This window comes from Cherax quadricarinatus, chromosome 31 (genome assembly GCF_038502225.1).
Source record: "Cherax quadricarinatus isolate ZL_2023a chromosome 31, ASM3850222v1, whole genome shotgun sequence".
NCBI lineage: Eukaryota > Metazoa > Arthropoda > Malacostraca > Decapoda > Parastacidae > Cherax > Cherax quadricarinatus.
In genome coordinates, this window is record NC_091322.1 from 29,427,229 (window position 1) to 29,439,620 (window position 12,392).

Below are 12,392 nucleotides of genomic sequence, written 5' to 3' on the forward strand. Positions count from 1 at the left end.
CTGCACTTAAAAAGTAAGGGTTCGGGATATTTGCTGTTTGGAGTGACATCTAAACTGTCGTACCTGAGCACCTCTGCAAAGACAGTGATTATGTATGAATGATGGTGAAAGTGTTGAATGATGATGAAAGTTTTTTTCTTTTTAGGTCACCCTGCCTCAGTGGGAAACAGCTGATGTTTTAAAAAAAAATTATTTATTTTGTGTGTGTGTGTATGGAAGATGTATTTAGCATGTAGTTATTATAAAGAGTTACATAAGGCTTTGATGTTCAGTAATTTATTATTACTTATTACAGGAGCTATCCACAGACACAGAAAACTACAGACAGAGTATTGATGAGCACAACAAAGTTTTTTATGAAATGAAGAAGAGAAAAGACCAGTTACAGAGTGAGAGAAAGTAAGATGTCTAATAGTGGTGATATTATGCACGAGCTTGTTGCTATCTGTTGCACTCTTGTTGCTTTGCTTACTTGGCAAGAAATGTAATGGGTTTCAATTCCTCAGTGGCTATTTGTCTATCTTATATGAAAATGGCTTTAAACTTTTTTCACTGCAGATGATGCCTTATGTTATGAATTTGTCAGTGCCTGTTACTGTTGCATTAATTATGCTTAATGTTAACTGTGTTGGCTAAACAGTTTCCAGTTAATCTTTCATGTGCTTTACCCATCAATGAAATAAATGTTTTTTCTTTAAGTTTCTGTAATACTGTGTTTGAGAAGAGCTTAATAAAATGCAGAACACATTTAATTTCAGTAAATGGGTAGTGGTGGTTAGTGGCATGTTGCATGATAGTGATAATTTAATTATGAGAATTTTATTTGTGTATTCATAAAACTACAAGTTATAAGAGATAGCTGGTTAGTGAATGGTTTTGAAATGACCCAGAAATTTAAGGGCCAGTATGTAACAGGATTTTTTTTCTTTTAAAACATGAAGCACTGTGTAGTTTCTGTCAAAAACCAGTAAGGTCAAAAATCTGCCATTGCAGTTGTCAACACTTTTTTGACAACTTGTGTTGTCTTTTGCTATTGGTCTTCAAAAATGGCCTAAAATTCACTAAGTGCATTTTTAGGTACCATTAACACAGGAACTAAAAATATTTGGGGTCTGATATTTTAGGATTGTGACGATGTCCACTTGGGTAGCTGGCTACAATAATGTTTTCCTTTAGAGATATGAGCAGCTGAATTCAAGATTCAGTTTTATGCGACAGATTTTTTTTTTTTCTCCCTACCTTGGCTTCATACTGTGAAAAAAGTAAAAGCATGTAAGTTTTAGGACTGAATTTTTGAAGTTGGCTCCAAAAGTTGTATGAGCATGTCTACTTACACAAGTTTTACTCTTCTAGATCTGCAACAGCAATAACTTGTACGTTGCTGATTGTTTGCTGCAGGTTGGTGAAATTTTCACCTGCCTCCACTCTACTATTGCATATCGTGAACTAAAATTTTCCCAGAGTTAGTATGACATATATGCCAACCTTCATGTAAAATTTTATTGAAATTGGAGATGGTCAGGTGAGGACCCCTGGTCCACTTGACATGGAATGACCCAGGTCCTGATTCGCTATTATGGTGTCCACGTACCACACTCTTGACATCCTTCATGAGCTCTGCATCTCTCTCGATTATGTCTGGAAGCTTTCCAACGTTTCAAGTGTTTTAAAGTTATTGCGTATTTTATATATACTCTTTTAATGTTAGTGACATCTAAGAGTAGCTGTGATAAAAAGAGGAGTCGTAAGGTACTTTAAGTGCAAATTTATAAATGATTAAAAGCAGTGAGCAAGGTACGTCTATGACTGAGATACTAATTGTACTTATGTGTACCTGTACCTAAATAAACTTGCACACTGCTGGCATGCAGGTACATTAAAATCAGTATTTGAAGGTGTAATGACATAAACATAATAATAAAAACTGCTGGGGTGTTTTAAATGTCATATGTAACTTTATTATAGATATTTCAATTTTTTTTTCAAAATTATATAAGAAACACTACATATCATATAAACATAATACAGACAACCATACTAGAACAAATTAACATAAGTGTGAGGTGCGGTAGCTGGGCGGGCATAAAGGCGTGGACAAGACTGATTACTATTAACACGTTCTCTCTAGTACACCACCACCAGAGAAACTGCGTATAGTATTACTGGGGGTAACTGTAGAAAAATATTCCTTTCGTATGCCTTCATTCATAGCGTCATTTGCTCTAAAAATGGGAGCATTGCTGTTAAGTATTCTACTGCATCAGCGTGAAGACAACTTGTACACATTGTAAGGTGTTTGTATTGTGGGGAAAACGCTTCACAAACGCATGCATAATACCAGATTAACACACATCAACGGCCAGTGGGCACTTCTGAAATACTTGTAAATCCAACCACCCACCCAAAAGACTGACACCATATACACATTTGTGGAGCATCCTCTCCTCGGTGTTTTATAATTTTAAGAATAATGTTTTTCTACAAGTGAAATGGGTGTGTTGCCATGAGCACTCTGCATCTCTCAGTTCTGTCTAGAAACTTTCCAAAGTTTCAAGTGTTCTCGAGTTATTACATATGTTATACATGTATGTATCATTTTTGTGTTACGACGGGATCTAAGGAGAAAGTGTTGTGGGAAATTAAAAGTGCTACTCCAGTGAACACTAGGGTTGTAAGAAAACATGATAACCTTATTGTTAACGTGGAAAAACTTGCTACTGGTGTGGATTGAAGATCAAACTAGTCACAATGTGTCTTTAAGCCGAGCCATTGTTCAGGTCAAGGCCCTAAGGGGAACTGCACACATGCGGCGGGCAGAGTAAGAAAAAAATAAAAAAAAATACAAATTTTTTTTATATCTTTACATCAAATATAATACAAATTCACCATTTGAGATCAAGGTGGAGTGGGCGGAGTTAATATGGTCTGGAAACCAATCAAGAACATCCTCTGGGAATAAGTGCTGACATGGCAGACATACCCCAGCCAACAAAATATTCTATACTCACGTTAATATCAATTATAAAGCTTATTTACCTATCACATTGATCTAATATGACATAAGGTAATATAATAATAGCAAAGAAACAAAAAGTACGCCAGAACAAATAATATATAGCATACCATACCACGGGCAGGATTTGAACCCGTGGCATAATATGCCACCTGAGAGGAAAGGAACTTTATGGACCAGTGCCATCTCAAGGCCATATACCCAGCATCTAGTCACTATAATAAGAGAAAACGGAGGTTGACGATGGCTAACTGTAATAAACACTCAAAGGTTACGGAAACAGTCTAAAAAAAAAAGCAAATTTTTCCGGGGGGGGGGGGGGTTCCCCGTGTACCTGGGTAGGCATGTGAATTGGCCTATATCTCAGAAGTAAGTTATTTACCTATTTGGGGCCATGGAGCCAATATTTATGAATGAATTGACCTGATTTTCACAACAGACATAGAATGATTGCTCTACGTGCTCTTGGTCCGATTTTTGATGTATCCCAAATATTTTCGGGTTTGCATGGGTAAACGAGCGATATCTTCCTAAATGTCATGAAACTTAGAAACTAATGTTTTTTTTTGGGGAGGGGGGGAGAATGAAGATAAGGTTTATTACAAACTTAGGAATGAGGGAGGATGGAATTAGAAGTGTCAAAACCACTTTTCTAAGTACTACCACTTTGGCCCTGTACCCTGCCAAATGTAATATTTCGTAAATTTTGCTTTTCGGCGCATCTTTCTGGCACTTCATCAAATCATGGTCGATATAAGCTTCTGTTAGTACACCACAAGTGAACATCAAATCATGGTCAATATAAGCTTCTGTTAGTACACCACAATTGAACGTAATCAGTCGACAAATAAAAAGTCGACCCATTTTTGTTGCTGAGGCTCTAAGTCTCTTCAATTCTGCGACGGCTGAGAGAAGTGAGGAGACTGCAGAAGATAAATTCAAAGCTTCCAGAGGCTGGTTTTATCTCCTGACTTTCTACAATAAATACTACTCAACTCTCACCCTACATTAAGGCCAAAAACATTTTAAGGTAAGTAATGAGTGTATTGTATATGCATTTTACTTTTTTTAGGCCTAGTTCTATTGCTGATTTAATATTAGATAGTATAAATGTGTTATCAGATATTTATATGCATTTAAAAGTGGAAAAAAGGGTAATTCATTTTATGGCGGTAGCCTGGAACCTAACCTGCAGTATAAGCGGGGCCCTACTGTACAGAGGTAGCAGTTGTAGTAATGGAATTAAGATGATGTAATCATTCCAACCATGTAGCTGAACACTTGTCCAGGTTGAGGGACTGACCTTGAATACTTTTTCTCGACGGTTGATGGCCTTATTACATCATAATTTCACTGCTACACCAGCTGCCTCTATTTGAAGAAGCTTACTGTGTAGGGGAAATGTTTCAATAATAAAGATACCAAACTGTTGCATGTGTCTTGCTTATCAACCTGTAACTAAATTATTAGCTGGAAAGCTTTTCCACATACCTCACTCACCTCTGGTTTTTCCCTCCCAATAGATCCTATTCCTCCCTCTCCCATGCATGTAATTGCTTACCTTGCATCATCAATGTTTAATAAGTTGAAATCCTATCTCCATTCAAATACCTTTAAATCCTCAGCTAGCATCTCGCCACATTTTAAAGTCATGCCAAGTACATTACTCTCCTGACTTTCTCACTATAAATCCTCACAGCTGTTTCTTATTCACATAGAAATTTTCTGACAAGATTTATTATACACATGTATAACGTAATTTTTTCCTTTTGTGCATTTAGTGTACAAGTGCATTTCAAATTCAAGAGTGTTTGTGTATGCAAGTGTGTTGTAGCTTTTGCACGTTTCCAGTTGCTTCTGAGTGATACTGTTTATCAGGTCTGTTTTTTTTCAATGCAGGAAGTTTATGTATTTATTTTGTTTTAATATCTTCATATCCTGGATACTCTGCCTTTCCCTAGGAAGCATCTAACGAGGCCACGGAGCTGTGTGAACAGGTTAAGAAGTATCGAACTTACTTTTTTCAAAAGGACGCCGAAAAACAGAATTTGTCTTTTATCATAAGGTTTATTATTTATATCTGTTCACTATATCAATTGTACCTTTAAATATATACTTTCCTTGTAATTTAAGTGTCCTGATTGTCATGTTCATTTTCTTATTTGTGTTTTTATTAGTTTTTACATTGTTGCAAAGCGTGCATTAGTTCATACAAATTTATTCTTATTACTGGTCTTCAGTCTTGATGCCCTTAAATTTTTTGCCTACCTCGGTTATTGTTGTGTGTGTGTATGTGTATGTGTACTTTTTATGTAGTAATGATTTGTGCTCCTTTTGTAACAGTTTTGATTGTGTACTAGTACTGAGTAGCTGCTCTGCTTTAGTTCTTTTGTGTGCGTGTGTAAACATTAGTGTGTGTTTAGCTTCATGTTACATTGTAAAATTTGGCTATAATTTTATTTAAGCTTAAATGTTAATGGTTTTGCCTGTTTATATAGAATAATTTTTAAATTACTTACTCGGTCAATTTTGTAATTACAGTACATAGAAAGTTTATATATTTAAGTACAGTCTATATTTTGCCCTTGAGTCATATCATTGAACTTTGTTTAGTGAGAGTGTTATATAAATGAATATTCACTGTTTAAAAGATTTGTTTTGTTTTCATGTAGTGAACACTGGCGTAAGGAGAACAATCTGCAGCAAAATGTTAGCTCCCTTAAGGAGGAGTTGTCAAGGGCAGACCAGTCCTTACGTTCTATGGCTGGCAAGGTAAGCCTCCAACTTATAGTAAAAGAAAATGTTTATTGTATGACCAGTTTACTGATATCTTCAGTGGTTTCTAAAGAAAAATGAGCTGGGGTGACTTCAAAAAATGTGAGCTAAATCCACCAGGTAGCAAAATCCAAGGTGCAAGTGATAAAGTACACTGCAGTTTTCCAAAATGAGTTCACTTTATTATTGCAAGTAATAAAAAATCAAGAGATTCAAAATTCTAAACATTTTTTTCCTCTTTAATCCTTTCAATGGCCATCATGTAGAGTTACATAAGTAAGTTTATTCAGGTATACACAAATGCAGCATACGTGTAGAGAACCTGGGATAACCCAAAAAAGTCGGACAGAGTGACTTATTTCCATTTGGGTCCTTTTACCTTATTATTATAATATAAAGGTTATATTTTCTTATTATTCTATAATGAAGATAACATTTTTTTTTTTCTCAACAAACCAGCCGTATCCCACCAAGGCAGGGTGGCCCAAAAAGAAAAACGAAAGTTTCTCGTTTTAAATTTAGTAATTTATACAGGAGAAGGGGTTACTAGGCCCTTGCTCCTGGCATTTTAGTCGCCTCGTACAACACGCATGGCTTACGGAGGAAGAATTCTGTTCCACTTCCCCATGGAGATAAGAGGAAATAAACAAGAATAAGAACTAGAAGGAAAATAGAAGAAAATCCAGAGGGGTATGTATATATATGCTTGTACATGTACGTGTAGTGTGACTGTTAGGTTTAAAATAATAACTTAGGTGTTTGCTAGGATGGTTTTTATCATTTTATTGGCAGTTTGTTGGTATCAGTTGATAGAATGGAAGACATGCTACTGAAACAAAGATGAATTTGGTTGGCTTCAGGACTAAGAGCAGCTTGAAATTGGGCTCAAAGTAGTGGAAATATTATATTTTTGCCTGTTTTCTTGAGGGCGGGCAAGGCCTCCCCATAAACGTAGTCTGTTTTATGACTTTTTAACCCTTTAAGGGTTTTCAACATACTAGTATGGCTTACGCACCAGAGTTATTGACGTACTAGAATGCCTAAATTCTAGTGCCTTCAAATCTAGTGAGAGAAAGCTGGTAGGCCTACATATTAAAGAATGGGTCTGTGGTCAGTGTGCGCAGTATAAAAAAAATCCTGCAACACACAGTGTGTAATGAGAAAAAAAAAGCTTTGACCGTGTTTTTGGATTAAAACAGCGACTTTGCACTGTATTTTCGTATGGCATTTATGGTTGTATTCTAGTTTTCCTGGTCTCATTTTAAAGAATGGAAGACATATTACAGAAATTGAGATGATTTTGACTGGTTTCACAACGAAAAATACCTTGAAATTGAGCTCAAAATAGCAGAAATGTTCGATTTTTACCAAAGTTCAAAAGTAAACAAATCATGCCAAGCGTCCAATACACGTCAGCTGGTGAGTTTAATATCCTTTCACAAGTGCGCTGATATTATTTATACCATTTCTACACTAATAAAGAAGTCTGCATAACAGTAAGTTTTATATTTTTTGTAAGAATAAAAATTCAAAGGGGAAAGCAAAAGAAATATAAGAGGGACTTGGGGACGTGACTAACGAACAGAGAACTTGTTATTTTAATGCCAGGAATGTCTGTCTTGTTTATTCTGGACCTTATTTGGAAATTGGCATCATCTGAAATTTGTGTGAAATTGGCAAAATTGCCAATTTCTAACCACTTTATTGGATAGTTGAAATTGGTAAATGGTGGTTTCTTGTACTCATTCGATAAAAAAAAAAAAATGGAGTTCTAGCGAAATATGATTTTTGTCGAGTAGTACAGAGGAATTGGCCAAAAATAGGGTTCAAAGTTGGCGAAATCGCCGATGCGTAAACATCAGCAAGACCGCTAACTTCGCAAGAGCATAATTCCGTAAGTTTTCTATCAAATTTCATAATTTTGGTGTCATTATGATTAGGAAAAGATTCTCTAGCATTTCATAGGTTTTTTTTTTTTTTTTTTTTTTTTTCCAAAAAAAAATTTCGACCCTGAGAACAAGTTTAGGAGAGGGCATCTCGACCCTGGAAGGGTTAATAGGTCTCATTCAGTTACTGAGATACCATAAACCATGACCAGGCATTTCTGGTTATATTTTATCTGGAAAATGTAGTAAATCTTTTATTTTTGTTTGATTATGAATTCAAAGTTGGAAAAATTGCCTAGGATAAATTGTGCCCAAATTATGCACTGGCATAATTCTGTAAGTTTTCCATAGAACTTCATACTTTTTTAATTTTGGGGATTGGGATAGTGAAAGGGTTAATGATGCACAATGACTTTATTAGTGATAATTGAATTCTGGGCTTGAAAACCTGAATTTGGAAGAAAAAATCACTGCAGTATGAAAAGTCTGAATCAGGATATCAGGTTTTATTATCTACTGCAGCTGCTTGGCTCCCTGGCAGATTTGTCCATGTCTGGGAGGTTCACCCCAACTCATTTTCTTTTAGAAACTATTGAAGAAATCAGTAAAAATCCTCAAACATTTGTACCAGTGAATTGGTACTCTTAATAAGTTATGTATATGGAAAATCAAAGGTTTTGAATTGCCAGTACAGTAAAATATTTTGGATAATTTCTGTAGTGCAGATTTAAACTGCAAGTGGGACAGGTTTTTTTTTGGGGGGGGGGCTGTATGTACCCACTATGCAGAGCCATTCTCTCGTCTCAAATTCAGAATTTGGCACCCCCAACATAAATGAAGGCACTGTAACAGTGACATTCTTACACAACAAATACTGCCTTGCCTTTATGACAAGGCAGGATTTGATTGAATGGTGGTGATGTGTCTTCTTTTCCTGCCTTTGAGGGAAATGCCCAGTGTAATACAAACTCTATCTGTTTTATTTCAGCCCATCTTAAATGGTCGTGACAGTGTTCAGAAGGTGTTGGATACTTTCCGAGATCGTGGTGGTCACCTGGGAGAAATTGCTACACAGTATTATGGTCTTCTCATCGAGAACTTTGAGTGTGAGCGATCCATCTATACTGCTGTTGAAGTTACTGCAGGCAACAAGTAAGTAGGCCTTTTTTATTATTATTTTTTTATACGGACTTGAGTCCTGGAAATGGGAAGTACAATGCCTGCACTTTAAAGGAGGGGTTTGGGATATTGGCAGTTTGGAGGGATATGTTGTGTATCTTTATATGTGTATGCTTCTAGACTGTTGTATTCTGAGCACCTCTGCAAAAACAGTGATAATGTGCGAGTGTGGTGAAAGTGTTGAATGATAATGAAAGTATTTTCTTTTTGGGGATTTTCTTTCTTTTTTGGGTCACCCTGCCTCGGTGGGAGACGGCCGACTTGTTGAAAAAAAAAAAAAAAAAATGCTTTGCATGTGTATAAAAAATGTGATTAAAATGCTGGCACAAGGGGCTAGTAACCTCTTCTCTTCCATCAATTTCTAAATGTAAAAAGAAGATAAAACTTGCATTTATTCTTTTTTTGGATCATCCTGCCTCAGTGGGAGACAGTCAGTGTTAAAAAAAAATATATACACTTCAATCATCCTGTAATACACCTATGACAGATTTCAAGGACTTTTCTGCCATACCAGCAAGTGATGGTGAGTGTGTTTCCTTCTTTAGCTCGCCCTATATTGATTGTTTCCAATCATTGTTGTGAAAAATAGGTAAACTGAAAGACAGTGGAGGGTACATCGAGATAAATTGTAAGAGAGTGAGGCATTTCTTCAGGAGAATGAATTGGACATAAACATAACATGCTGGAGTGGGTACATGTTATCCTTCCTTGTATAATCACTGAAGAACTTCAAGTAGCTTTTCTTTTAGAGAATGTCATTAGGTAATCATGTTAAAGATATATTCAAATTTATATTTGCTATTTCAGGCTCTTCCATCATATTGTAGAATCAGACAAAATTGGCACTCAAATACTGAAGGAAATGAACAAGCAAAAGTTGCCTGGTGAAGTTACCTTCATGCCTCTCAACCGGCTCACAGTAAAAGACATTGATTACCCTCAGACTAATGTAAGTGTCTCAAATGTATTTCTTCTTTTCTTTCCTCAAATATAAAGCACTGTAGATGTGTCTTGCCCTTCATATCTTTATGTAAAAAGAAAACAAAGCTCTTAAATTATCTTCAGAGATTTACAGCATTGCTGGCATTGTCAAATGACAATAACAGCCATTGTGTATACAGTATACATATCTGACATGCTTATCAATCACATATACCTGGATTTATATAATCCTGTAAACTAATAGGTCAAGTTTATATATATATATATATATATATATATATATATATATATATATATATATACAGTGGACCCCCGCATAGCGAACAATCCGCATAGCGAACGCTTTGTTCGCTAAAATTTTGCCCCGCATAGTGGACAAAAACCCGCTCAGCGACCTTCGTCCGAGACGCGTCCAATGTGCGCCCTCAGCCAGCCTCACATGTGCCGCCCGTCCCATTGTTTACCAGCCAGCCTCCGCGGTAACATTCAAGCATACACTCGGAATATTTCGTATTATTACAGTGTTTTCGGTGCTGTTTGTGGAAAATAAGTGACCATGGGCCCCAAGAAAGCTTCTAGTGCCAACCCTACACCTCAAAGGGTAAGAATACCCATTGAAATGAAGAAAGAGATCATTGATAAGTATGAAAGTGGAGTACGTATCACCGACCTGGTCAGGTTGTACAAGAAACCAAAATCAACCATCGCTTCTATTGTGGGCAAGAAAACGGCAATCAAGGAAGCTGTTGTTGCCAAAGGTTTAACTGTGTTTTCGAAACAAAGATCGCAAGTGATGGAAGATGTTGAGAGACTCTTATTGGTGTGGATAAATGAAAAACAGCTAGCAGGAGATAGCGTCTCTCAAGCGATCATATGTGAAAAGGCTAGGAAGTTGTATGACGATTTAATTAAAAAAATGCCTGCAACTAGTGATGATGTGAGTGAATTTAAGGCCAGCAAAGGTTGGTTTGAGAGATTTAAGAAGCGTAGTGGCATCCATAGTGTGATACGGCATGGTGAGGCTGCCAGTTCGGACCACAAAGCGGCTGAAAAATATGTGCATGAATTCAAGGAGTACATAGAAACTGAAGGACTGGAACCTGAACAAGTGTTTAATTGTGATGAAACAGGCCTGTTCTGGAAGAAAATGCCAAGCAGGACCTACATTACTCAGGAGGAAAAGGCACTCCCAGGACATAAGCCTATGAAAGACAGGCTTACTTTGTTGATGTGTGCCAATGCTAGTGGTGATTGCAAAGTTAAGCCTTTATTAGTGTATCACTCTGAAACTCCCAGAGCATTCAGGCAAAAGAATGTCCTCAAGGATAATTTGTGTGTGCTGTGGAGGGCAAACAGTAAGGCATGGGTCACTAGGGAATTTTTCTATAACTGGTTACACCATGCATTTGCCCCCAATGTGAAAGATTACCTAACTGAAAAGAAATTAGACCTTAAGTGCCTCCTGGTGTTAGACAATGCCCCTGGTCATCCTACAGACGTGGCAGAGCGACTTTATGGGGACATGAGCTTCATTAAGGTGAAGTTTTTGCCTCCTAATACCACTCCTCTCCTGCAGCCCATGGACCAGCAGGTCATTTCCAACTTCAAGAAACTGTACACAAAAGCTCTGTTTCAAAAGTGCTTTGAAGTGACCACAGACACTCGATTGACTCTAAAAGAGTTTTGGAAGGATCACTTTAATATCCTCAATTGTGTAAACCTTATAGGTAAGGCTTGGGAGGGAGTGACTAAGAGAACCTTGAACTCTGCTTGGAAGAAACTGTGGCCAGAATGTGTAGACAAAAGGGATTTTGAAGGGTTTGAGGCTAACCCTGAGAGGAGTAGTATACCAGTTGAGGAATCAATTGTGGAATTGGGGAAGTCCTTGGGGTTGGAGGTTAGTGGGGAGGATGTGGAAGAGTTGGTGGAGGAGGACAATGAAGAACTAACCACTGATGAGCTGATAGATCAACTTCAAGAGCAAGAGGCCAGACCTGGGGAAACTGGTTCAAAGGAGGGGAGAGAGAAATTGAAGGAATTGCCTACTTCAAAGATTAAGGAAATGTGTGCAAAATGGCTTGAAGTGCAAACCTTTTTTGATGAAAATCACCCTCACACAGCTATTGCAAGCCGTGCTGGTGACTGTTACAATGACACTGTTGTGAACCACTTTAGACAAATCATAAAGGAACGAGAGGTACAGGCCACTATGGACAGATATGTTGTGCGAAAGAAGTCCAGTGACTCTGAAGCTGGTCCTAGTGGCATTAAAAGAAGAAGGGAAGTAACCCCAGAAAAGGACTTGCTACCTCAAGTCCTAATGGAAGGGGATTCCCCTTCTAAACACTAACACACTCTCTCCCCTCCTCCCATCCCATCAATCATCACCAGATCTTCAATAAAAGTAGGTGTCATGTAATTGTGCATGCCTTTTTCAGTTTGTGTGTACTAAAATTAACATTTTTTTGTGGTAAAAAAAAATTTTTTTTCATACTTTTGGGTGTCTTGCACGGATTAATTTTATTTCCATTATTTCTTATGGGGAAAATTAATTCGCATAGCGAACATTTCGCATAACGACCAGCCCTCTTGCACGG

General features: G+C 37.2%; 1 protein-coding gene across 3 annotated transcripts in view; it reads left to right on the top strand.

Moving 5' to 3' along the window:
- SMC3 (structural maintenance of chromosomes 3) overlaps window positions 1–12,392 on the top strand; it is an 84,487-nt gene that overhangs the window by 52,731 nt on the left and 19,364 nt on the right. For 2 of the 3 annotated variants that reach the window (XM_053788201.2, XM_053788211.2), the window contains exons 12-15: window positions 296–399; window positions 5,686–5,785; window positions 8,663–8,826; window positions 9,661–9,802. In XM_053788201.2, coding sequence (XP_053644176.1) covers window positions 296–399; window positions 5,686–5,785; window positions 8,663–8,826; window positions 9,661–9,802 — 510 coding nt within the window. Of the gene's footprint in view, window positions 1–295; window positions 400–4,974; window positions 5,079–5,685; window positions 5,786–8,662; window positions 8,827–9,660; window positions 9,803–12,392 lie in introns of all 3 variants that reach the window. The other variant, XM_053788216.2, reaches the window with a different exon arrangement.